This window comes from Procambarus clarkii, chromosome 26, assembly GCF_040958095.1.
Source record: "Procambarus clarkii isolate CNS0578487 chromosome 26, FALCON_Pclarkii_2.0, whole genome shotgun sequence".
Lineage (NCBI taxonomy): Eukaryota > Metazoa > Arthropoda > Malacostraca > Decapoda > Cambaridae > Procambarus > Procambarus clarkii.
In genome coordinates this window covers 17,683,325-17,709,495 of record NC_091175.1, presented here as the reverse complement: position 1 = coordinate 17,709,495, position 26,171 = coordinate 17,683,325, and the positions used below count along the sequence as shown (strand labels likewise).

The window sequence follows — 26,171 nt, the reverse complement described above, 5'->3', positions numbered from 1 at the left end:
CCTTTTTGGATGGTTTGTCCAGTTGGGGAACATTTTGATGGCTTGGACCAGGGATGCTTCTGGCTGTTTAGGATTATGGCCTATGAGCACTATACATTTAAAGTACAGTACCTGTATGTCATAATTGCCATCGATCGGGAAGTGCACCCAGAAAGATAGGCGAAAGAAAATGGTCGACGTACACGTAGCGGTCGACGAATCTCTCTGGCTGCCAGTTTGTGTCTCTTCATGGGGTTTTGTTTTCTTCTAGTATTTTTGCTTTTTGTTACTGGAGACGTGGTCTGCCTAGCTTCTTATTAGGCAAGCCTAGGTTGTGTTCGTGGTCCTCCTCTGTTGCCCCCAAGGTATCATAGCTGCTCCTGGTGGTGAGCTTACTGCCTGACAGGGTTCTACAGGATTGGCTAGCCCCAATGCCTAAGTTTCTCGTATGGCTTATTCACCCTTTGTGCCGTTGGGGTATATCTTGAGGTTATCTTGAGATGATTTCGGGGCTGTTTAGTGTCCCCGCGGCCCGGTCCTCGACCAGGCCTCCACCCCCAGGAAGCAGCCCGTGACAGCTGACTAACACCTAGGTACCAATTTTACTGCTAGGTAACAGGGGCATAGGGTGAAAGAAACTCTGGCCATTGTTTCTCGCCGGCGCCTGGGATCGAAGCCAGGACCACAGGATCACAAGTCCAGCGTGCTGTCCGCTCGGCCGACCGGCTCCCTTAGGTGTAGGTGACACCTATGACCCCAGAGTGCTGCGGGACATGTTTCCCACTTATGCTTCAATTTATCCATTCGATGTCTGAGGATTTCAGAGATCAGGCAGCAGGTGTGTTGCATACACGATTCTCTTTATTGCAACTGGCCAGGTTGGAGGCCCCGAAGCTGCTCCGCTTGGGTTTCGGGACCAGGAGTTGTACAAATGACCAGGTTGGACACTTCGACCTTGGTTCCTTCTGTGCCTCGCTTCCTTCCCAGGTGGACGTAGTTCACCCAACTTCTCCCTCCCTGTTTCCAGCTCCCAAATGTCTGAGGGTTTGGGGGTCAGGAGGGGTTTTAGTTTGGGATGAGGCTCGGATAGCTTTGGGGGCTGCCCCTTCCAATTTGGGCACGGAGGTGGTTGACCTGATTTTCCCACTGGGGCATTTGAGTCAACCCAGTCAACTTTTTTCTTGGAAGTTTTTTCCTGATCTCCACCTTTTCTTGGGGGTGGTGGGCATGGATGAGGGCTATATCCCGGGGCCTTTATCAGAGGTTCCCAGGGCTTTGGGGAGGGGGGACTGCACTTTGAGCGCTTTGGCTCCTTTTAACACTGTTTGGGCCCGTGTGTCCTCTGGGCAGGTGTGGTTGCTGCAGGTGAGGGGGGTTCTTGTCGTTTTTGAATTTGTATTCATGTATTTGGCGGTGTGATTTATGCACCTTTGCGTCTGATGCATCCATCTGTTGCTTGGATGTCTTGAATTGCAAAGGAAAAATAGAAAATAGAACAAACGACTTAATATAACAAAACACTTGGGCAAAAATAACAAGGAAACCACTGATCAGAGAGGAGGTAAAAGGAGGGGGTACCAAAAGCACTGTAATGTCTGATTCATGTTACATTTATTGCACGTTATTTTACGGTGCTTTTGGTACCCCTGCTCTTACCTCCTCTCTGATCAGTGGTTTTGTTGTTATTTTTGGGCAAGTGTTTTGTTATATGGATTGTTTTGCTAGTGACTTTGAATGTTATGTTTTGTGCTGCCACAACTGGCCACCAGGGCAGTGCACTGGTTGTGGTGCATCAGCCCACAGCTGGAGTTTGTTGTCATCCCGACCCTTGCATATGACTGCTGGGTGGTGAGAAGTTTATCATTCGTTTCCCGCTTTTGGGGCATTTTTCATTTCATTATTGTGTTTTTGTTCCTATCGGTACCTCAGTCGTTCATTTCTGTGTGACATATCTCAGGTGTGGGTTATGTTTGGTATGAAATGGGTGGGGTGGTATGTGACTTGGTATGTGCTTCCCTCATCACTGCCGGTGTTGTCTGTAGTTTTGATAAGTTTGTACTCGCTTTGTTGTACTTTTGTAGTTGTGTTTGCTGGGGTTGCACTTGGGCTCTTTGGGCCTGTCTCTCGGCCGTCATTTTACTGGTGTACACATTTCTGACCTTCTTGAGCTCCTGCATTTGCATCCTCCACATCATCATTGCCTCTTGCATTCCCTTTCCTTACTACTCTGCCACTGGACAAGTTCTTTCTGATGTGTGTGGCTCCTTTGGGACTCGGCTTCGACCTGTGGCCCATTACCAATTGTATTGATTCATCCATCTTTTCTACCCTGTTGGTTCCCCTAAGGAATTGTGGGTGGTGGTCATGTCTGCTGGTCTTGTGTTCCCGGGGCAGTCTTGGCTTGTTTATGAGACTGTGGTACTTTTGTATTGTTTTACCTTTGTCTTGTGTTTGAAGACTGTGGTCATTGGCATGTTTTCTTTATTATTGGGATACCGATGTTGTGCCTAGTGACGTTGCCCAGTCTGCTCGTTCGACTCCCTAGCCTACGGCGCTTGGTATCCTGTTCGTATTACGGCTGTTTTAGAGGGGCTCATTTTTATCCAAAATGAGACCTTTTTAATACACATTGTGCATGCAAGGTTCGTTTCTGGGTGCCCCTTAGGTTCCTTGGATTTCTTTTTGGAGGTTTCTTCCTCTTGGCATTCCCATGGAAAGGTTTGGGATGCCCTTAGTGCTTACCTCCTGCGAGACCCGATTTACACCTCTGTTGGCTCCAGTTTTGTTTGAGTTCGGTTCCTCTTGCACTGATCGGGTGTGTTACGAGATTCCGGTATCTTCTTGTTTTGCAGCCTGCCTCGATGACTGGTTGTGTGGGCTCCCTGGTGGTCTGCTAGCCATGGTTTTGGCTCTTTCTCAGCTTGCTGGGATCTTGGTGAACCGCCAAGTAACCTGGGTAACTGTATTGGCCCCATGTTGGCTAGCCCAGTCTTGGTTTCAGGCGCTGATTGCTCAGTGTCCGACCCCGGGAGTTTTTCTGTGGCTTCGCCTCTTTCAGCAGGTCAGGCCAGTGAAGTAAGTATGTCGCTGGTTCGACTTACTCTTCCGCTCTTTGCGTCTGGTTTTTCTGACGCAGGTGTATCGTCATTTGTATGGTGATCAGGTGGCTTTGATAATGCCCCACCCATGGTCATCTTCTCAACGACAGTCTGAAGTTTCTTGGCAGTGTTTCCACCATATTCTTTCCCTTTGAAGGGTTGTCTTGTCATTTATCTCTCTTGGGTTTTTTCCGGACTAGCATCTTATGTCGAATACTGTCGCTTCTTGTGTGGGATTGGTGGAGCTGCTGCAGCTTGCATTCGGGGTGGGTGTCCCTTGTACTCTGTTCAACAAGTTGTGTTGTGCGTTTTTTCACCTCGGATCTGGTCATGCGACACCCGAGTCATGTAGCCCTTGGAGCGGGTTCTTTCGTTTCTTTCTTCTCTTTCGGTTTGTGATTACTTTGGGAATGCCTTGTTTTATTGCCTTTAGTGTGTGTGGGTCGGGTTGGGGAGGTTCATGCTCTTGTATGGTGCCGGGGATTTCTGTTTGTTTGGTTCTGGTGGTAGTTTGGTTTGTTTTTGAGGCTTCTCCTTGTTTTCTAGCAATATATGTGAGGGTTGGTTTCTGGAGGGGTTTGTTGGTTGTGGAGGGTTGGTTAGGCCGGAGTTGCATCGTGTGTTGTCAGGTGGCGTAATTACATGGCTATCTGCAAGCTTCTGGTTCGGTGACGGTGGACTCACTCTTGGTGGATGCAGTTTCCGTGGTTCCCCTGTTACAGGGCTTGTGTGTCTTGGGTTGTCCGCGGTGTATTTAAGTCTAGCCAGCCTGCGGTCTGCTTTCTTGCCTATGATGTGAGCTAGTATGCTACTGTCTTGGGTAATATGTCTTGGGTTGACATTCTTTAGATGTCAAGTGCTCCTAGGGCATTGGTCTCTGCACCTCTCTGAGAAGACCAAGTTCAGGCTCATGGTTCGCAGTAGGCATAAGGACTCTTGTGACTGATGACCCGAAATTAATATAGCCCAATGATGATGAGGCCAAACTTCAGTTTGAATAGCTTGAGGGAGGCTCTGGGGCTCGGGGCAAAAATGGCGTTTCATTACATTGAACGTTTGGTTTTTAATAGAGTATTTTCACCTAATGTATAGCCTCATTGCTGTATATTACGATAATTATTGGGCCCAACAGTGGAGTAGAGTACCGTGTACGTCCCATTTTCTGGTGAGAATCATTTAGGATGACCTTTTGCTTCCTTTGTTTTGACGCTTTTTCTTCCCTTGTTGTTTGTTTTATTTATACAGTATATACAAGAGTTCTTACTTTATTGTACAACCACTAGCATGCATAGCATATCTGGCAAGTCCTTAATCCAAATTTTTACACACACCCATCCCAAGCAGGTGTCTAACTCCCAGGTTCCTATTTACTGCTAGGTGAACCGAAGCATCAGGGTGAAAGAAACTGTGGCCATTTGTTTCCACCTCTGCCAGGGATGGAACCCAGACCTTTAGGACTATGAACCGAGAGTGCTGTCCACTCACCCATGAGGCCCCCCTCCTCTCAAATGTTAGTACAGTACTTTACAGTTTATTACATGTGTTTGTTGTTTCCTCGGCAGTCATTCATGTGGTACCTCATTAAAGGCTTTAGAGAAGTCAATGTATACAACATCTACTGGGAAATCTTTGTATCCTTCTTCCTCCCACATCCTTTCCAAGCTCTTTGGACATCAAAGCGAAAGTATCTGAATAGCAGGTTAATGTCTCCAACATGTAAGCACATTAGTAAAACAGGATTTAATTGTAGTAAAACTAATAATTTGTTATTTTAGTTGTGCTGATTTTAGTAGATTGTGCATTGAGAGATGCTGAATGAATCTCACACTTTGATTGTCTCCATAGGCTTGTAGGTAAGTGAGGTTTAACAGTCCCTGTGGTAAAAGCATTTGGCAGGGCTTTGTGAGCCATTTGGCTTTGGTCCGTATCCTGGCCGGAGAGGATCGAGTAGGTGGCAAACCTTAACCTGCTCACCCAGCAGTGAATGGGTACGTGGTTGTGCAACAATTTGGGAGGTCGTATTGCAGGGAAAATTAGGATTTAGGACCTTCCGAAAAATGTATGCTTGCTAGTGTCTTTACAAGAATGTAAGAAGTTTCGTGTGTGTGTGTATATATATATATATATATATATATATAAATATAAATATAAATATAACAACAACAACAACAAGGCAAGTTAGGCTAAATAATCATTGGTTTTGTGCTGAACTCTTTCTGCCAAATGTTTGAAGATGGGGGTGATAATTTGATCATTATAATCTAGAGGGACATTCCCTTTGTTCTGAGGCCTTTTGAATATGGGTTTCAGTGGATGACAGTGTTCATTTGGCAGATCCTTGACAGTTTTGGCTTGAATTACACACACACGTAATGTTCTTCATAATTGCTTTGCACGTTACTGAAATATTCGTTGAATAATTCTCCTTCCTCTGCTTGAAACATTATTGTGGGTAATTTCCTTCAGAATTATTTTCTTGGTACAGATACCATAAAGGAAGACTAAATTGTAAGAAAATGGTACTGTGTTGAGTACATTGCTAATTGTCCAAAGTATACACATTTGTAGCTCTGATATTGTGTTCTATGTAAGGTACAAGGATGGCAGTGACAAGATGGGTGAACACAAAGATGACGAAAAGGATCTTGATCCTCGGATCCCTATTGCTTCTGTGAGTCTTGGGCAGGCAAGAGACTTTTATTTTCGTCATCAGGATGCCAGACCTCCCAAGAAATTGAACATTGAGAAAGGTAAAGTAAATAATGTTTGAGGTTGTAAGCCATTCGTATAGTATACCTTTACATTGATACTAGGACAGTGGTTCCCAATGTTTTAGAACTTTTGGGGGTGGGGGGATGATTTTTGTTTCTAGCATTCCATAAACCTGGGACCCCCATGCCACAGTTTTACAAATGACAAAAACTGTGTAATCATGATACAGTACTCATGAGTTGCTAATTCTCGAAGATTCGGTTATACCAGTACAGTACTTAGAAGTTGCGCAGGGAATTTTGACCTACCGATTGTGAATCACTATACTAGGATGAATCATACAGTTAGGGAGATGAAGCCTACACTTGTGCTTTTGAAGCACCCCCTAAGCCACCTCTTAGAGGCTTTGGTTGCATCTTGGGGACCTTCCCCAGGATGCAACCCCCAACAGTTGCCTAACTCTTGCATTTAGAAGAGACCACAAAATATGTTTGCTATAATGTATTGGTATCATGCTTTGATAGGATGCATAATACTACAGAAGATAAAACTGTTCGTCGTGTTGTATGTTGGTGAGTATACAGTATTAGATTTGATGCCTTTATACTATGAGAGGTAATACCTGGAGGTGCTGCTGGGGCTGAGGGACCCCGCAGCTCGGTTGTCGACCAGGCCTCCTCATTGCTGGACTGGTCAACCCAGCTGCTCGCAGCGTGACGTATGAGTCACAGCCTGGTTGATGAGGTATCCTTTGTAGGTCTTTGTCAAGTTGTCTTGAACACTGTGAGGGATCGGCGAGTTATGCCCCTTATGTGTAGTTGAAGTGTGTTGAACATCCTCTGTCCACTGATGTTGATAGAGTTCTCTCAGAATACCTGTTGCATTTTCGCTTTTCAATGGGGGTATTCTGCACATCGTGCCATGCCTTTTGGTCTCGTGTGATGTTACTTTTGTGTGGAGGTTTGAGACGAGCCCGTCTACTATTTTCGATGGAAGTGTTAGATAAGTTAAAAACCTGCTGCTGGGCCTAGTAGTAGAGTAGTTTGGTATTGGAGTTGTCATGAATTGTTGTAATGAAAATTTGCCTTGTCCACTGTGGCACTAGATTATTGCTGTGTAATTTAATGTGGCTTTTATAGTTTAGAGGTGCAGTTCACATTCTTAGGATGTCGCATGTGTTTGTGAACAGTGTTGTTATCATTGGACAGGGACCTGAAGAGTGCTGAATTGTTGATCGTCATGCATATAAAATCTACATGCATGGAACAACAAGCTACCTGTGTGTGTACACTCGGCTAGTTTTGGTGTTGGGGGTTGAGTTGTGGCTCCCATTATTGTAGTGTTTGTCGTATAAGGCTTTGAAAGTACTGTCAGTTTTTGCCTGCTGTACCGTCTCACTTAGCTTGTTGCAACCACGTACCACTCTGCCAAAGAAAAGTTTGAAATGTACCGGAAAAAAATTTGTTTGCTTAGCTTGAATCTGTCCTGTTGTTCGTGATGTTGGTTGTTTCCGGAATTCCTCCTTGTCAATTATGTGGAATCCTGTTCGAATGTTGTATGTGGTGATCACATTAGCTCATTTGTTCTTTGAGTTTTACATGTTTAATGTCTGTAGTCTTTCTTTGTTAGTGTTTATCAGTTGTGGTATGCATTTTGTAGCATGGCACTAGACCTTTTAAAGTTTCTCTATGCGCTTGTTGAGATTTGGGCACCATCCAAGTGGTGCATATTGGATTTGTGGTCACATAAATGTCATGAACATTTTCCTGTATTATTTCACATCCATATAATTAAAAGCAAGTGTGTATTTGAAAAGCAACACATATGTTCGTCTGAGAATGTTCTTTGTGTGGCACTAGCACCCTTTGGTCTATTAGAGTTCTGTAATTCCACTCCAAATAATTAGTTTGTGGTGTATTGTGTCGTAATCCACATTTCATAATATGGCATTTAGAGTATTGACAATGAAATCCATTTACTAATGTTTGATCCAAGCAGTTATTTAGTCTAGAGAAATTTGAAGGACAATACAATTGTGTGCATCTTGTATGTTCCCCAAGGATGTCCTTTTACAAATGAGGTCTGAATTGAGCCGTTTGCATGTATGGGTGAAAAGTGACGTAATTTGAAAATGTGGAAAGAATATGGATTGTTTGTTGCCAAACAGTCAGTTAAGGGTCCATTGGTAGGTTAGGAGGGCAGGAAATTATCTTAAGTTTCCAAACATCATGAAAGTGTCCTCTCGTAACATAACCAAAAAAGGGAGAAAACATCACTTTCGTGAGCCGATTTCATATAGAAAACGTCAGTTTTTGGGGATGGTGTGCATACGAGGGAAAAGGGACGTTAATTTGAGAGGATGGGTTTCTTCCGGAGTATCTCTGCATCAACTTGAGGTTATCTTGAGATGATTTTTGGTGTTAAAATTCCCCAGGAAGGCGCTTGTGACAGGTGACAAACTGCTAGGTAACAGGGCTATCAGGGTGAAAGAAAGTGTTGCGATCATTTCTCACCGGCTCCCAGGATTGGACCTGGGAGCACAGGATCATGCGTCGAGTGTTCTGTCCGCTGAGCCAGTGGCTCTCTAATCCCACTGGATCATCCAGAAACACATGTCTTTTTAACGTGTATTACTTATGGTAGATTGTTTACATAAACGATGAACATTATTGGTGCAAGAACTGAACGCTGTATTACTGCGCCAGTCAGATACGTCTGTGATTACTGCCCTTGTCTGTCATGGAAGAGAAACTTTCAAACTCACTGTCAGTCCTCCAGAATGTTGCAGTTTCCAGAACAGGCTCTTGTTTGGGACTCTATCTTGAACTCAAATTGCCAATTTTATAGAGTCCCAAACAAGAGGGTGTTATGTGTATTATCTTTGTTTTTATGATAGAAACACAAATTTACTGATTGGTTTGCCAACTGGAAAATGCCCTTAGTGTTTGTCTGTTATGTCATTACCGTCTAGGTGTTGAACCGATTTGACTTTAACTGAAAATAATAGTGTTAGTCAAAGAACGCTTGTTAACGATAGGGGTTTACAATTTAGAGTTTGCTCTTGAGTAGCATTTGCATAGATTGGTATTTTATATTAGTGTAGGTATAAATCAGAGTTTCAAGCATTGGTTAGGCTTTGAAAAACCATATATTGCCAATGAAATGTCGTTATTGCTGAATGAAATAAGAACATTTTAGTTCGTCATGCATATAAAACCCCCTTTTGGGAAATTAGTAGTGAAAAAAAGAAAATGAACATGAGGTGGCAATAGAATATTAGTGTCAGCCACATGAAACCTCAACACCAAATGGGTATTGTACTGAATGTGGTATGCAAAATTTGTCATGATCTGTTGAATAGCAAAATCTGATTGTTGCATGTGTTATCCTCCCCTGAAAAGTCTGATGGTTGATCTTCAGTTTGTATCATATTATGTGTTTTGTTGTAGATATGAACACGGGCTTTTTGCATAAAAAGACATTATTGTATGTTTAGTATCAGTTTGGCAATGGTTGTTTTTAAGTGGCTCACAATGACAGGATGTATGAAGAAGAGTATTTGAGCGCAATAAAGTATTTTAATAGATTAGAATTTTATGGTATGTGTTACAAGAGATATACTTCACATAAGTACAGTACTAATAGTTATATTTTTGTTTCCTGCACAGTTCAACTTCACCTTCAACATGGGAGTCTGTTACTAATGAACCCGCCAACAAATCAGTTCTGGTACCATGCATTACCTCCGCGCAAGTCAGCCTCAGGTGTCAGGATCAACCTTACATTTAGGAAGATTATACAGAAATAAAAAGTGAATAATGCTTAATATATTGTAATATTATACATGCTACAAACATAATAATTGTCAACAGTGTGATATTATTTAATCATCCTTGAAAGTTGTACGTCAGTGTACAATCCCTATATAATTGAGACATGAATATCTGGAAATAATACAGTACAGATATTCAAGATTATAGAAATGCTGAATATTGTAAGAATCTATATTTGTCTTATGTATACATAAAGCTAGAATAATATTTTTGTAGATTATAATATAGAAAAGTATTTATAACAATCTATATTGTAGACATCTAGAATGATATTATTACACAGTCAACATTTCTATCTATATCAGGTATATTGTACAACTTTAGAAATATTAAAGAATTGTATAATATAGAAATGTGTAATATTGTAGATTTCCATAATAGAGATGTACACATTATTCAAGATATACAAATCTATATAATAAAAAGTTCATTTCTTTGTGTTTTTTATTAATCTCAATTTCTTGGTATAATAATAACTATAGAAATCGAATATGATAGATTTGTGTGATTTATTATTATACATATTTAATAAAAAGATATTCATGACAACTATTATAGTAGATTTCTATAATAATGTTTATGTAGAAATCAATACAGTATTAATATCTACAATAATAATCATAATATATAACTTTGGACTATTATTGAAATATATAAGATTTCATGTTATTTCTTAATATTGTAGCTGTATATAATAAACAACATTGCACAATAATCTAGATTATAGACACAAAATCTTTAGGAAATTATACAATATATTAGATATAAAAAATAATGTAGAATTCTATAATATTCAAAATGTCTTTAGGATATTCTAGATTTCTACACTAATAGATATATATTTAGACATGTAGGATAACAATTTAGAGTAATATAAAGAATTTTATACAAATGTAGATTATAGAAATCTTTTAATTTACATTTTAATATATTCTAGATTAATATTCTATTCTAGATATCTTTAATAATGTGTAGATTATGAAATTTCATAAACAAATATTAGATATTTATAGAAATCTAGATTTGTATGTCTTTACAATATCATTATTAGATTTCAAACAATCTTATAATGTACAAATATATATATATAAAATATGTATAAATCTAAAATATAGAAATTTAGATTAGAATATAAATGGATAGTGTTATATAACATGATTCCACATGTATAGAATACATATATATCTAGATATGTATGTTTACACAAAGGAAACAAAAATATGTCTACATTTGAAACTTTATTTCATATCTCTCCAATACTGTACTTATAAGTTGATACTTGTTCCATGCACTAAACGACTGCGAAACTTCCAGAGGTCCTGAAACAAAACAAAAAAGTTATATAATCCCCTCACTTCCAAACACAATCATCATACTTGACAATGCATGCAGAAAGCTAATAATTGTAAGGAAACCCTGCCCCATTCTTATAATGACTAACATATTTGTGTTTTTTTTTTTTTAAATATCTACTGACCTATTTTCCACCAACATTATCTACTTATTGTAAAGTTTCATATGATCTGTAAAAGTCATGACAACCTGGACCCAGTCATGTCAAACATGTGCACCTTTTCAAGCACACAGTATCCTGGAATTGGGTCATTAAAGAGAGGTCTCGGGACAAAACACCAATAATTATTGAAGTCACATATAAAATGAGCATTTATTTAACATAATAGCAACATACTTATTTGTTGCATATAACAAAAAAAATCAAATGTTAAACTACTTGTCTCCTGCTTTCTCATTGACAATCTTCCTGTGTAGTTGTCGTTGACTCTCGGATCCTTTAGTCCGGTCCATCCAGTGGCTGTTGAGATTCAGCATTGGCTGTTTCTTATTTCCAGTACATTTAAGTCGCTTGAGTTTTGCTCGGTTCCCAGCCATATTGGTATTCCTTCAACCTTACCGTTGGCAGGATTGTTGCGCTTCTGTTACTGGTAACAAACTGCATACTCGTAAGAGTAGTGTGTCCTACCACCATAACCGGCGATGGGAAACGGCTCTGGCGAGGTTGCGTATTGCCCATACACGCTTAACTCACGGTCACTAATGGAGCGCTGCCCTGCTCCTTATTGTCCAAATTGCATTGTCCCTCTTAGAGTTGTGTACATTCTTGTTGAATGTCCTGATTTCCACCACGAGCGTGTCTTGTTTTCCCCACCGTCCCTCGCTGTCGCTTGTCCCTCGATAGAATTCTTGGTGTATCGGATACCATTCGCCTTATGCAGTTCTGTTCTCGTATTGGCATCCTTGGTGATATTTAGCGCCATTTGATTATTCTGCACATTTCATGGTGCTATAGCCTTCCCGGTTTGGTGCCTTCCTTGATAAGTAATTATGTATTTGGCATTCATGAATGTTGCAAACATTTTGTATCCACATTATATGTTTATTACAATTAGAAATATATGCTGCAATATTTTTTATTAAATGACTTCAGTGAGTTGTCATGTGTGTGTGTGTGGGTGGGTGGGTGGGGGGGGGGGGGGGGGGGGGGCCTTCATGACGACAAATATGGCCCTCAAGGGTACTCACTTTGACATGCCTGCTCTAGGCATCCTCATGCTTTCAACTGATGCCCAATCAGGGTCTCACACATTGCCCCCATGCACTGTCACTTATCATCCAGTATGTCTAACGCTTATCACTGTGCCATCTCTCAACCCCTAAAGGATTCTGTGGTTACATTGTCAAAACCAGTTTCCTTGGAAGTAGAAACTGAGCACGGTCTCATCATTTTCATGACTTATACCAATTTTCCCATATGAAACATCACATTTATCACATTTCATTCTGTACTGGTATTCCCTTTTCCTCTTACCTTCTAAATTAAACATTTCAAATATTATACCTTACTATAGTAACATTTTTACTTCAGTTACAATTCACATTACAAAACCTCCTTATGTGTTTACCTTGAAATTGAGATTGTCAACACCTCTCTTCTTGGCTAGCTCTACTACTTCATTGCCAATGTTTTTCTTGAGATGTTCCTCGTACATCAATGTAATGACATTCCGAGGCTGCATAATGACAAGAAATTGCCTTACGAAAGTGCTGAAAAATACACACGACATTTATCAAGCTGTCCTTGGAGATAACGCATACATTTCTTCCCATCTTAAGTAACATGCAGCAAGTACAATATTATTATTTTTGCAATGTCATGGGGACTACTGATAGTAATTTTGTTGTTGCAAGGCATGTTAGTCACACTTTCACTCATGATAATTATTTGTTTTTCAGCCTCTGCTGCACATGTTAATTTCCCCAGTAACTTACTATCTCCCATTATTTAAAAATACATCTATATAAATGTACTGTATCTATCAATACTTCTGGATTTTGTTTGCAAGAGAAGAGTTTCATTATGGTACAGTAGTTTAATTTCTGTAAATATTATAAATACTGGGATTATCTGCACTAGTCACCTAATGTCAGGTTCTGTTAATGTACATCAGTGCATTTAATATTGAAAACTGTATAGGGAAAAAGATCACGGCTAGCATCATTTAAATATAATTCAGCTAACGCTACCTTTGTGCGATTATCTCCAGAGCCATGCAGAAGTATTGGGTGGAAGAAAACAGTGTCTCCTTTCTCCATACATAGCATTGTCTTTGGCACGTCATCATAGCCTCGAACACCGGTGATACATCTTGTTCACACCTTTCTAGGATGAAAATTACAATGATGAGCGTAAACCAATTAATTTGTGATTTGACCCAAGGGTCATCATGTCTAGCGGTCTTGGTGCAACCGGGAAACCGACACCCGCTTAAATCATTTCTGATTATCTGTACTGTACAATTATATTACTTCAATAGTTTGAAATGAACAGCTATGGTGAGGAGAAAAACATAACAAATAATAATGCAGCTTTATATAACTAATATTATTTCACATATCATAATCACATCGTACAAAACTTATTTGGTGACTGAAGACACATGCAGGATGAATGAAGCTGTGTAAGGGAAAAGTAGGCCCAAAGAATAAGAGTCGACTACAACAAATAAGAGCAGGAGGAATGACATGTGAAGAAATCAATAAAGGCATAGTGCATATGATAGCGAGGGAGAAAGTGTGCCAATGACTATGGATAACTATGTTTTTTTTCCATCTCATAATGTTTAAATATGCACTGCCTGAAAAATAACATACACACTACCAAATTCTCAAGAGAATAACTCACAATAACATAACTGAAAGGACCAAACCCAAAATATATAGCACATTCCTTGGCCCTTCCTTTCAACACATTAACATTCAAATAAGTTAAAATATACATATTTCTATTACTATACCTCCCAATCAGGATAATCATGCTGCTCCAAAACTCCTTTGTGAGAGCCAGGAAGGACAAAGAGGCAACCATTATCATTATTAATTGTCTCCATAGCTGTCCAGGCACAAACGATTCGATTAGCAGGCCTGTAAATACATTTATATTTTCCATACAGAACTATTCATGACATTGTATGCAAATAAATTTGAAACAAAACAAATCAGAGTAAATGAAAAACTTTATCAAATAGAAAGACTTGACAAAGAACCTAATGCTTTACAATTAACTACAGTATTTTATATACAGTGTTCGTGTACATAAGTGACTTAATCTGTGTGATGAATGTGTTGCTGAATGACCTCAAGAAGACTTAGGGAACACTGCAGCAGTCAGGCCTCTTGACCCATACTAAGTGAGTCCCACTTAAATCAACTCCTCTCATCCATTTCAACGCATTTACACAACTTTTGTTTAAGGTTACATGGAAAATATAGGCTGTACACTACAACAAAAAACACTCCCATCTCAGCTGGACCCTCAGCTGCTCCCTCACCCAGAACTCATATGATTCACCAAACACTCATATCACCTGCCACCCTCTTATACACCTTACTTCTTGTAGTGGGGAGCATGTCTGTAATGGTCTTGATGGATCTGTTATGGACAAGAGACAGTGGCAAGTCTTAAAAATCTCTACACGAGACGAGCTCACTATTATACCATAGTGGGAACAATACCTTCAAACAAGCTCTGCAAGATAGACAATCAATTTAACAACGTTATAATGAAACTAAACAAAATATGCCATCAACTAGGGAGGTTCAGTTAAGATTTTAGTACGTCATAATAAATCTATGTATGCGTATAGATGTACATGCTTTGCATTTTCAACACATCATTGATAATCAATTGCATTTTGCTATTTTGATACAAAGTGACACTTGAGTGTCTTTTGGACAATGCACACCATTTGAACAATGAGGCAAATATCAACTGTAGGAACCAAACGCTCCCGAAAGGAGACACCTTGCTTGTCATGTAAACACCTGCAGGTGAACCAAAGAATACCTCACACCCTTCCACTGGTGAAAATGAAACAAAACCAACTAGTAGATAGATGCAGTATCCAAATGGTGAGCCATATAGACACAATGAAGGGGGGGGGGGGGGAAACAAAGCCTCAACATCCAATGAATGCACACCATTTTCATCTTCAGCACAACAAGTCAAAAGAAATTGGTATCGAGAACTCCCTTGAGAGGTTCCAAAAACTTCATCCCAACACCAGAAAAAATAAAAACAAAGGAAGGGTGTGTGGGTGCACACACCTGGTAAACAAACTACCCTCCCAACACCCAGAAAGGTGACGACCACAAGCAGATTGCCAAAATAATCATGAACGTCTGGCTACACACAATGCAGTTAACAACATTATTCACCAGAGGATGAAAGCACCCCAGCATGAGCAATGGTTCATGAGAACAATCCCAGAAACAAGGAAACCAAACCAAGGTAACCAAGATGAAAACACAAAGACCAATAAACACCACTCAGGACCAAAGAAAGATGGTGGATAATGAAACAGTATAAGCTAAACAGTGTACAGCAGGTGTATAAACCAATACTAGATGCCAGACCACTAAAGTCTTACAACACCTGGAAAGACATTACACAACCCTCTCTTTTACCAAGCCTTAAATTTTACACATTCCCAGCTATCCACATAAGAGGATTTTTCCATTAATAATTGTCCTCCCATTCAATCTTTAAAACTTAATATAATGATTCATGATGTTTCCAGTAATATGCTTTTTATAAATCCATACATCATGTAAATGAAGCTGTTCCCCATGTACCAAGTAATAATTGTGGGTGTCAAACTTACAACTGCGTTACGTAAAATGTATGTGGCTATACATATAGAAGAAACGAAACAAACAGGAAAATGCCGAGACACAAGTAGCCTCTGTTCACTCAGCAGTAAATAGATACCTGGGAGTTACTCAACTGTTGTGGGCTGCATCCTAGGAAAGGTCATCAGTAGCTGGCCTTGGGGAAGCATGATTATGTTTCCACCATTTCCCTGACTATAGGAAACCATCAATGAGAAGTTACTTAATGAAACTTGCAATGTGGAGCTAAACTAATATAGCAGGCAACACCAACTAGCCCACTCTAAAATTCCAAGGACGCAATGAAATAAATATACAAAATAAATATTGTTTACAGTACAGCTTTGAAAATGGTGTGCTGTTATTCCCTTATTTTTTACCCAACCTGAAATACAGACTATATTTGTGTGTGTATATCTTGCAAGATAGGAAATGAGTTCCATTTTTTTTTTTAATATCTTCAACAATTTTTACATATTTTACCTAAAGGGAAAGTAATGAAGGTCCTGGTGCAGTGGATGACGAGAAGTACGGGTGCCTGGATCAGGTGGTTTATTGATGAGCATGGTGTGCATGGCCATGATATTGGGGCCCGTGAAGCATTCTACATAATCCAGCACCTGTAAACATAGCAACAATATATATATATATACAAACTGCAATTCTGTACAAATGTTGTTTTTATTTTTTAAAAACTTTTTGATTCCAAGCACAGTATTAAATATTATGTATGAAATTACTGTATCCACTGAATTCAATGACCTATATGAGGGTCATTAAAATCTGGGACTCTACTAAACTTGCAAGTCTTAAATTGTCAGTACATTTTTAAATCATATTCAGAAATATAATCATATTCAGAAGAAGTGTCATACCATACTGCAATGACTGCATACTCCTTGTTGTTTTATGAAAAGAATACCCTGTAACTGCAAGTGGTTACGATTGTTTTCTACAGGCACTGGATTTCAAAGATATGAACATACTGTAAGCTGGTAAATGTTTTTATGCCATAAACTTCAGTGCAGTTGTGATTCTTTTTTTGTGTGTGCTTTTTTAACCATGAATAAATTTTAAACACCACTTTTTTAAACATTAATAAATGTAGTACAGTAATCTACATTCTCCACTTGTAATCCAGGGGACCCAGGTTCAATCTCAGGCAAGACAAATAGTTGGCCACATTTCTTTTAATGTAATATATATTTATGTTCATTTAGCAGTAAATAAATGGATACATTGTGCAGGCTACACGCATCAATGGCCTAGTCTGTTCCCATCCCTCCTGGTGTTGTATTATGATTTGTATGATCATATTTAGATATTTTTAACACATACGCAAACCAATCTGTGTGGCAAGGTTTAATGGAAGGAATGGTGTTGCTACTTTTGTTCTACTGGATAAAATATGATTAAAATTGTATAATGCTATAGAATTAACAGAACCAACAAAATTAATTATCCACAAAACAACAGAAGCTTTGGTAATAATGTCTTCCAAGCCAGTATGGGAATGCAGACATACTAAATGTGGGATGAATCACATCAAAATATGCAATTAAGATAGGCAGTATTCAAGATATAAGAGATGGGTGGATAGAATGATAGCATGCTGGTTGAATGAGGACCCTAAAGGAGCAATGCAACTGGGTACTCACAATAAATATTAATACAAGTTATTTATTACTGTATATATACACACTTATGAAAGTACTCACTATACCTGGGGTAGCATGCAATGTTCTGACAGTATTTCATCCCATACAAAGTCCTGGATCTTGTTGACAATCATCTCCCCTGATACACCCTTTACGTTCCTCAGGGATATGTCCTTCATTTTTGTCATGCCATGCGATTCCACACGACCTTCCACCAAATCTAAAAATCTCTCTCTGAAAAACATTTAACTTCATTGTAAGTAACGTATAAACTACTTGGTGAAATATTGGTTTCCTGAACTATTTTAAAATGTTTTGATCTGTATTTGTCTACCAACGTCCAAAATACAGAAAGTACAATAAAACCCAGGTTTGTGGTCAGCTATACTGTACTACAACCTTATACACTACAGTATCTGTAATTTCTGTGAGAGGCTGTTGCTCGAAGCAGCCCGCAGACACAGCTACAATATACTGTACATTGCAACCTAGTTAGTACAGCACTTCCTACAGGAACTTGTCCAATTGGCTCTTGAAAACCTGCTTGAGTTCTGGAAATATTTCTTATATTTGGTGGAAGGAGACTGAAGAGCAATGGAACCTCATGTTCATACAGTTTTCTGATTGTGCTTATGGCTCAGATTGATTGTGCTCAGTACCCTCTTAATGCATGCGCTCAAGAAACACTACTGTTAATGAGAGATCTCTTGGCAAGGTGGGTAATTACTCTACCTCCAGTTGGAAAGGCTTGGGATTCAAATCCCTTTTAATACAATATTTATATAAATAATTGGTGCACAACTATCTGAGAGTATACTTGGGCAAGAGTCCTGTACGGTACAGTGTTTATTCAGTACTTAGGCAACAGTTCGGCGCAGTACAGTGTTTATGTGGTGCTTGGGCAACAGTTCAGTGCAGCACATTGTTTATTCAGTACTTAGGCAACAGTTCAGTGCAGTACAGTGTTTATGTGGTGCTTGGGCAACAGTTCAGTGCAGTACATTGTTTATTCAGTACTTAGGCAACAGTTCAGTGCAGTACAGTGTTTATGTGGTACTTGGTACTTATGTGGTCTGGTGTGGTACAGTGCTTATGCGGAACAGTCCGGTCCCGTTCAGTGTTTATGCGGTACTTGGACAACAGTCTGCAATAATTAGTATTCTTTAAATTTTTTTTACATGGCCATGAATGTAGAGTAATGAGGAGGCAGTATTAACCTAATTCATAACAAAAATTTATTATTTGCTATTTTACCTGATTTTACCTGAGGCCACTAACCTAGTGGTCTTAATGAGGACAGGAAGCCAGCAGCTTGTTGAAGGTCCACCCATTTGCCTTGATGGTCTTTTCCAGGTATATTTTAAAACACAGTTTTGACAGTTACGGTTTCGGCGGGCAGGCAGTTTCTTGGGTTTATAAACCGGTGGGTAAAAAAATCATCTGTTCTCAGTCTTACAGTATGACTTGAGCTTGAAACCATTGCTCCTTGTTTGTGTTACATCTAACCTTCTGAAGAAAATATCTGTATCTTTATCCTCTAACTTGTTCAGTATTATAAAAGTTTCTATGAGATCCCCCTGTCATGCCTGGTTTGCAGTGTTGTTATCCCTGTGACCTTCAAGCGTTCTTGATCCAAGAGATGACTTGACTCTGGAATGACTTTTGTTGAAAGAAAAATGACAGGTTGGATAACAAGAATCTTTCAAACTAGAGATGCTATGCCAGTGTTGATACTTTTCAAGATGCTAGTGCTCTCTAGAGTAGAATACTGTTGCACAATGACAGCCCATTTCAAAGCTGGAGAAATTGCTGACCTGGAGAGCATGCAGGAATCCTTTTCTGTTAGAATCCACTCAGTAAAACATCCAAATTACATTAGGACCGAATAAAATCCCTAAATCTCTATTCTCATGAGTGCAGGCGGGAGAGATACATAACAATTTACACATGGAAAATATTAGAAGGCATGGTTCTAAATCTGCACCCAGAAATAACATCACATGAGACCAGAAGGCATGGCAGGATGTGCAGAATAACTTCGTTGAAAAGCAGAGGTGTAATAGGTGCCCTGAGAGAGAACTCTATTAATATCAGAGGCCCGAGACTGTTCAACGCATTTCCACTACACATAAGGGGCATAACTGGCCGAGGTGCCATAGGCACAATCAGAGAACACTGTATAAACATCAGAGGTCCGCAATTGTTCAACGTCCTCCCAGTGACTATAAGAAATATTGCCGGAACAACCGTGGACATCTTCAAGAGAAAACTAGATTGTTGTCTAAAAAAAAAAATGCTGAACCAACCGGGTTGTGGCGGGTTTGTGGGCCTGCGGGTCGCTCCAAGCAACAGCCTGGTGGACCAAGCTGTCACAAGTCAAGCCTGGCCTAGGGCCGGGCTTGGGGAGTAGAAGAACTCCCAGAAACCCATCAAGCAGGTATCAAGCAGGAGTAATCTTGTACTTTAGAAGATGCATGTAGGCCATCACCTGGATAGGGGGGCACCATTCCATTGGTTTCACCAGGGACTACAGTGCTGTAAAGATGACCATCACTGGGTCTGTTCAGCATTACCTGCTTGATAGGGTTCTAGTTGTTCTACTCCCCAAGCCCAGCCGAGGCCAGACTTGACTTGTGAGTTTGGTCCACCAGCCCCACATACTTGGAGCGGCTCTCAGGCCCACATACCCATCACAGCCCAGTTGGTCAATCACTCCTTGAAGAAAATGATCTAGTTTCCTCTTGAAGATGTCCACGGTTGTTCCGCCAATATTTCTGATGCTCGCTGGTAACACGTTGAACAACAGTGGACCTGTGATGTTCATACAATGTTCTCTCATTGTGCCTATGGCACCTCTGCTCTTCACTGGTTCTATTCTGCATTTGTAGAATTCACTACAATATCTTCTGTTCCAGTAAATATTTCTTTGAGTGGATATTTTGGACTTAGTCTTCTGAAATGATATGAAAACTAGGAATATTATGATGTCATCTGTTGATTTAAAGGTTCTCATGCTCCACCATAATATAATGGCTCAAGCTACATTTGCTTTATCTATGCTCACTAATGTTAACTTGTCCAACATCATTATTGCTAATCATTTACACATCCGAAACACACTGTATTAGTGGTGTTAGCCATAGTATGTATTAGGTCTATCTAGAAATCCTTTTCCAAAATTCTGTTTGTAACTCATTTTGAATGTACCTGTATGTATTTTTACCTAAATAAATATTATTTTACATCTTTTCCTTCTGTGAGACCTGATTGATTATTTTATCATATAGATCTTCCCAAAAATTACATTACTGTACAGTGTTAAAAATGTATACTGTACTTTATTTACATTGCATACACAAATCTTCTACTTTTTGTGCTGGGAGGCAAATATAACAATGTATAGAATACTGTACATTTCATATTACTCAGTAGTGTAAAATTATGAACTTTCTTCTGACAGGAAATATTTCAAGCTAATTATGTATTTCCTTTCTCCAACCAAGGGGAAATGCAAAAAGAAAAAAAATGGTGTACCTCCATACATGCAATTTTTTCCCTTACTGTTTGAATAGTCAAATTTTTTTTTTTTTTTTTTTATTTGACCAAACAACATTTTCCACATTACAGCAGTTTTTTTATATATACGTACTACTATATATTTTACAATATATGCCCATAGGGCACATATTGTACTACTATTTTTACTACAAGAAGTATGGGTTATTCTAGTACTGTAGAAATATTCAATTATATCACTTTGATTAAAGAAATTATCTGAAATAAAGAACTTACTTCCATTGGTCTATTTTGTCATGTGGTACTAAGTTAGGAATAACTAGGAAGCCATTTTCTTCATAGAATGCTCTCTGAGCTGGTGTCAGACGAGTGTTGTCTAGGGTGTACTGAAACTTTACTCCATCTGTTGCTACATCACCTCCAGCCAAGCTTGATGTTGGTCGAGAAACCTGCTAAGCTGGTTAAGGAAGATAAATATAATGGAAACAGCAGAAGCCCTATTGACTCATATAAGGGGAGGTGAAGTATCGGGAAAAGTGCCAAGCCATTACGACTATATATCACTTGGAAGGGGTCAGGATAAGGATTTGGGATGGGAGAAGGAATGGTTCCCATATAAAGCCACTCCTATTTATATTTATATAAACTTATTCATATATATCTGGAGAGGGTTGTGGGAGTTTCTCTACTCCCTCAGCCAGTACAGGTATGTTTAAAACCCCAATATGCCTATTTATACGTGTCCTGTCCCCAACAGACATGAATTTAACAGTAAAGCAAACCCAACAATAAGTCAATGTCAAATTTTTTGAAGTGTGATAGATTGTATTTGTATTGTTTCAAAGTATACATTTGGCCATCACATTACTAAATGAGACATGTTCAAAAGATTTTTACTACAGAAATTCCATTGTAAAAGTCTTTTATCAATAGGTTTTCTTGGATATGCACTTCATGAACTATTGTGGCAGAGTGGACTAACAGTTGCAAAAGCAAGGATAAACAAATTAAATCAAAGAACAGAAAAATCATTTAGCAATAAGGAAAAGGTTTATACTGCACCAACCTTTTGTTTCGGAACCTATATATGGGGTTTGATAATTTATCAAACTATTGAATCAAAGAAAATTGTGAGTATAGCACAAAACTAAAGTACTGTAATTGGAACAAGAATGTCAGGTGAGACTAAGAATTCAAAAGGTTAATTAAACTGCACCTACTATCAAGAAGAAGAAAGGTTAATAACAAAATTAAACAATGTACAGTAGTTATTTATGGGAATAAATTGTATTTCTATATAGGGTACATGTATGTGAACAAATGATTGTTCTATATTGCTGAACAAAAGAATTACTTAACTTATTCAATATGTTTTAAAAATGAAGCATTATTTATGCAGATTCATTGACTATCAGCAGTACAAGTGTAGGTCAAATATTTTTATACCGATTTAAATTCAAATAATATATAGGTTTAGAACACTGGTATAGAAGTGGCCAAAGAATAATGTTATTAAGTACAGGCACAAAATGAATTGTATAAATAATGTCTTGAATGAGATCTACAGAGCCGAGACTAAACAACGAAACCCTTTAACTCGGATCTCTTTGTGTATTTCTTCAGTGCCTGAAAGAACGTATGATCTGGGTTTTTCATACCGGATGGGATTGCCACCTATATAACCTGTACTTGGACTGATCAAGCTCCAGCAATGACGTTCCCCACGATACAACAACAGTTCCCAACTCGCAGGTACCAATTTACTATGTAAACAGAGGCAATCAGGTGAAAGCATGTGCTCGAGAATCGAATCCAGGATTCTTGATTAACAACTTAAATCATTGCATAATAATAATCTAGGCAAATATAGTAAACCAATCAAAGCAACCTTATCCTACAAAAACAACAACAAAAAAATTACAATGTGGCAGAAATATATTGTTCAGTAACGCAACATTCTACAGTATAAAGTAGATGTTACCCCACCTTCACTGCCTCTTCCCTTTCTTCCTCCTTTTATAATTTATACACACAATTGACCTATCTACCCAATCGTAAAACAACAAACAATAAATATGGAGAGCGAGAAAGTGTCTTTTTTGTTGTTGTTAACGTGTGATCAGTGGCCTTAAACAAAAATAAATACAGTACTGTACCACACATTATAGTACTGAGTATATATATACATTGTGGCATAACCAAATGCAAATACTTTATTTTGTATTATTATGAATGCTTCAGTTTGATGGAATCAGAGCTAAAGCAACAGATATATGGTTTGTCATGGAAACTGTAATTATGAGTACAGTACACTAAATATAGACTGTACTCATATTTTCTCTTGTGTTACTAAAGTAACACAAGGAATTTTGAGTGGGCATACATACTGTAAGGAATGTGGTGTGCGTTCGTGTATTTAACGATTTTATCATCATACCACAAACATACTGTATATTAATATTTTACCAAACGATTCTCCACATCCTGTAATGTTTAACCAAACATTTAGCCTTCAAATGACCCGTGTAGAATCATTACAGTATGTACAAACACTAATCAAAAGGATACAATAGCGTGTTGATCTCTCTGGTTTAAGTGACCAAAGATGACCTTCATGCGTACTTGGGCCATGATGAAGCCAATCACCAAGCTGATTTTGTACACTCTGAAAAACATAGAACTGCATGAGAGATTATGCTTGAAAATAAGATTTTGTGAATCTGTATATCAATGTACAGTAAATGAAATGATGAAACTTTTTAGGTACAGTACAAGTGAGTAAAATAACTACCCTGTCGTAGCTCATTCGATTAAGGCAGTGTCTGGGATGCTCCTGGACGCAGGTTCGAATCCTCGTCACAGCCCTTGTGGATTTGTTCAGTAAAACAACTACTTTATATAAACATCAATGCTGTATTCAACTGCAATTCATTCTTGACTCACAATCAGGAATCTGGGTTTGAATCCCAAGTAGAACAAATGGTTGAGCACATTTCCTATCACCTACTGCCTCTGTTCACCTAGCCCAGGAGGTGAAAGCTCCTAGGAGTTACCCATGAGTTAGGAAGCGTGTGGGTGGCATCCCAGGGAGGAATCTTGACCAGGGAGGAGCCTCGATAAGCCAAACTACAGGCTTCCTGTCCCTGACAATGGAAATCTATTCAAATTAATAATTTCAATGCAGGTGCTAATACACTACCTTTATTATGTAGGTGACTGCAATGTACTCTATATAAAAACGTATCTTTGCCAGTAACAACTTACCATACAGTACCAGCACAACAAGAGAAGTGATACTGGATTGTACTAGGCACAAACAAGCCTATCAGTATTGTACATTATGACAGCTCGCCAGAATATATAATTCCCGACATTTCACCTATATTTCTCAGTTAAACAGTGTGATACACACTACATTTACAATATTTTACACTAAACCAAACTAACAATGTATCTTGAAGCATTACAGAAAACAAGTTAAAACTAAGTATAATAGTCATTAACAATAATGATGGCATCATGAGATATTATCAAGTAGAGGACACTCAATGTTTCCCAGGTTCATTTTGCATCAACAACTTGTTTACAAGTGCCGTACATAATTAATGCCATTTAAACACCTAAAGAATATGAAAATAGATTTTATACTTACAAATTAAGACATTTGTGAGAAATCAATGTCAAATTGTCTAAGTAATTAAAAACAAAAATGGAAAACAAATATATGTTATTAGATAACCATAATATGACACCACTATTGTTATCATCTCAAGTGTTTGATAACAATCTGACCCATGGACATTATGATAATTACAAGATAATAACGTAGCTAGTTTAATTTTATAATACGTATTATGAATTCAAGGAACAAACTGAAAATACACACATTCTCTCAATGATGGTTTGCAATTACAGGGGACAGGAAGGCTGTTGGCCATCTTTACCTGATGGTCACTATATCTCGACTGACTTCAACAAGGACAGCATGCCAGTGGGTTGTCAAAGGTTCCCCCCTACTTTGTCCTTTTAATTTTGGCAAGCTGGAGTTTGAAATTCAGCCATTGTTAGCATTTATGGCTTTGGTAGGTTTACAACCCTATGGGGTGAAAAAAACATAATGTCTTACACTGTGGCATGTTGAGCTTGAAACTGTTGCTCCTTGTTCATTACATGAATTTTTTAGGAAGTTGTGTAGATCAATGTCCTCAAAATTGTTCAGCATTTTAAAGCCTACTTTAAATAGGCATCTTAAGCCTACACTTAAGGATTGGCATCCAGTCAATCCTACCTGGCAACCAGGCCAAAGTGGCAGGCAAGTCCAATAAAGTGCACCTGATCTTTACATAATAAACATTTTACCTTGAAGACAAGGTCCCATTTATCACTCACATGGGGGCCTAGGCAACTACTCTCATCCCTACTGTCTAACTCGAAACAGTTACAGCCACTCAGTTTCTTTCTTACAGCTGGACCTGAATGGAAATGTTGGCCAAACGTTTATATAATGTTAGGGAGTAGTGTCATTGTACAATGAGAGGCAGGATAAAAGGGTACCGGGATAAAACTGTACAGACAGGATGACTGCCTCTGCCCCAATACACTCTTGACACTCGGTGCAAAATTATCTAAAATTAAACAGGAAGTAGCATAGATGTCGACAACGGCCTACCAGTTACTGTATTATGGCTGGAGTTGTGAAGATGGCAATGTTAACCTGCCCAACTCCGGCAGCAACTTACCCTATTAGCAGAAAAACCGACCCTTCAACCCCGCTCCGTAGATTTGTCTACATTCAGATCTGCTAGCATTTACCAGAGTACATGAGTAAATATACCATATTTACTCAAACTAATAATAATGGTGCTGAATGCAGAACATGATCAAAGCTATTGTTATGGTTAAATAATTGCATTTCATAATGACGAATAGTCATTATGCCAATAGTCAATAGTCATTAATAGTCAATGCCTAAAGCCACTATTACGCTTAGCGTAATAGTGGCTTTAGGCATTGTATGTACTAGCTCTACCTATAAGTCAACCAATCTTTGTAAAAATTTATTGTATGTATGTACCTTGCCTAAATAAACATTTTATTTTATTTTATTTATTTTTATTATGTACCAGGTGACGCCATACGAAGTCAACAACCCTTTGGCGGTCCATAGAATTACCCAAATCGACCCAAAT

The 26,171-nt window shown here is 38.7% G+C and overlaps 2 protein-coding genes across 3 annotated transcripts in view; one reads left to right on the top strand and one right to left on the bottom strand.

Moving 5' to 3' along the window:
• LOC123756831 (DNA oxidative demethylase ALKBH2) overlaps positions 1-10,056 on the top strand; it is a 166,473-nt gene extending 156,417 nt beyond the window's left edge. For both annotated transcript variants that reach the window (XM_069331933.1, XM_045740202.2), the window contains 2 exons: positions 5,670-5,827; positions 9,458-10,056. In XM_069331933.1, the coding sequence (XP_069188034.1) occupies positions 5,670-5,827; positions 9,458-9,597 (298 nt within the window). In that variant the 3' untranslated portion in view covers positions 9,598-10,056. The remainder of the gene's footprint in view (positions 1-5,669; positions 5,828-9,457) is intronic.
• On the bottom strand, positions 9,606-25,022 carry LOC123756830 (phytanoyl-CoA dioxygenase, peroxisomal). The gene is given in 11 exon segments (XM_069331934.1): positions 9,606-10,941; positions 12,544-12,606; positions 12,608-12,685; positions 13,166-13,276; positions 13,278-13,301; positions 13,936-14,062; positions 16,292-16,428; positions 17,532-17,700; positions 21,259-21,431; positions 23,551-23,647; positions 24,927-25,022. Coding segments are annotated over 10 exon segments (999 nt in total). The 5' UTR covers positions 23,614-23,647; positions 24,927-25,022; the 3' UTR covers positions 9,606-10,887.
• Positions 25,023-26,171: the final 1,149 nt, after the last annotated feature.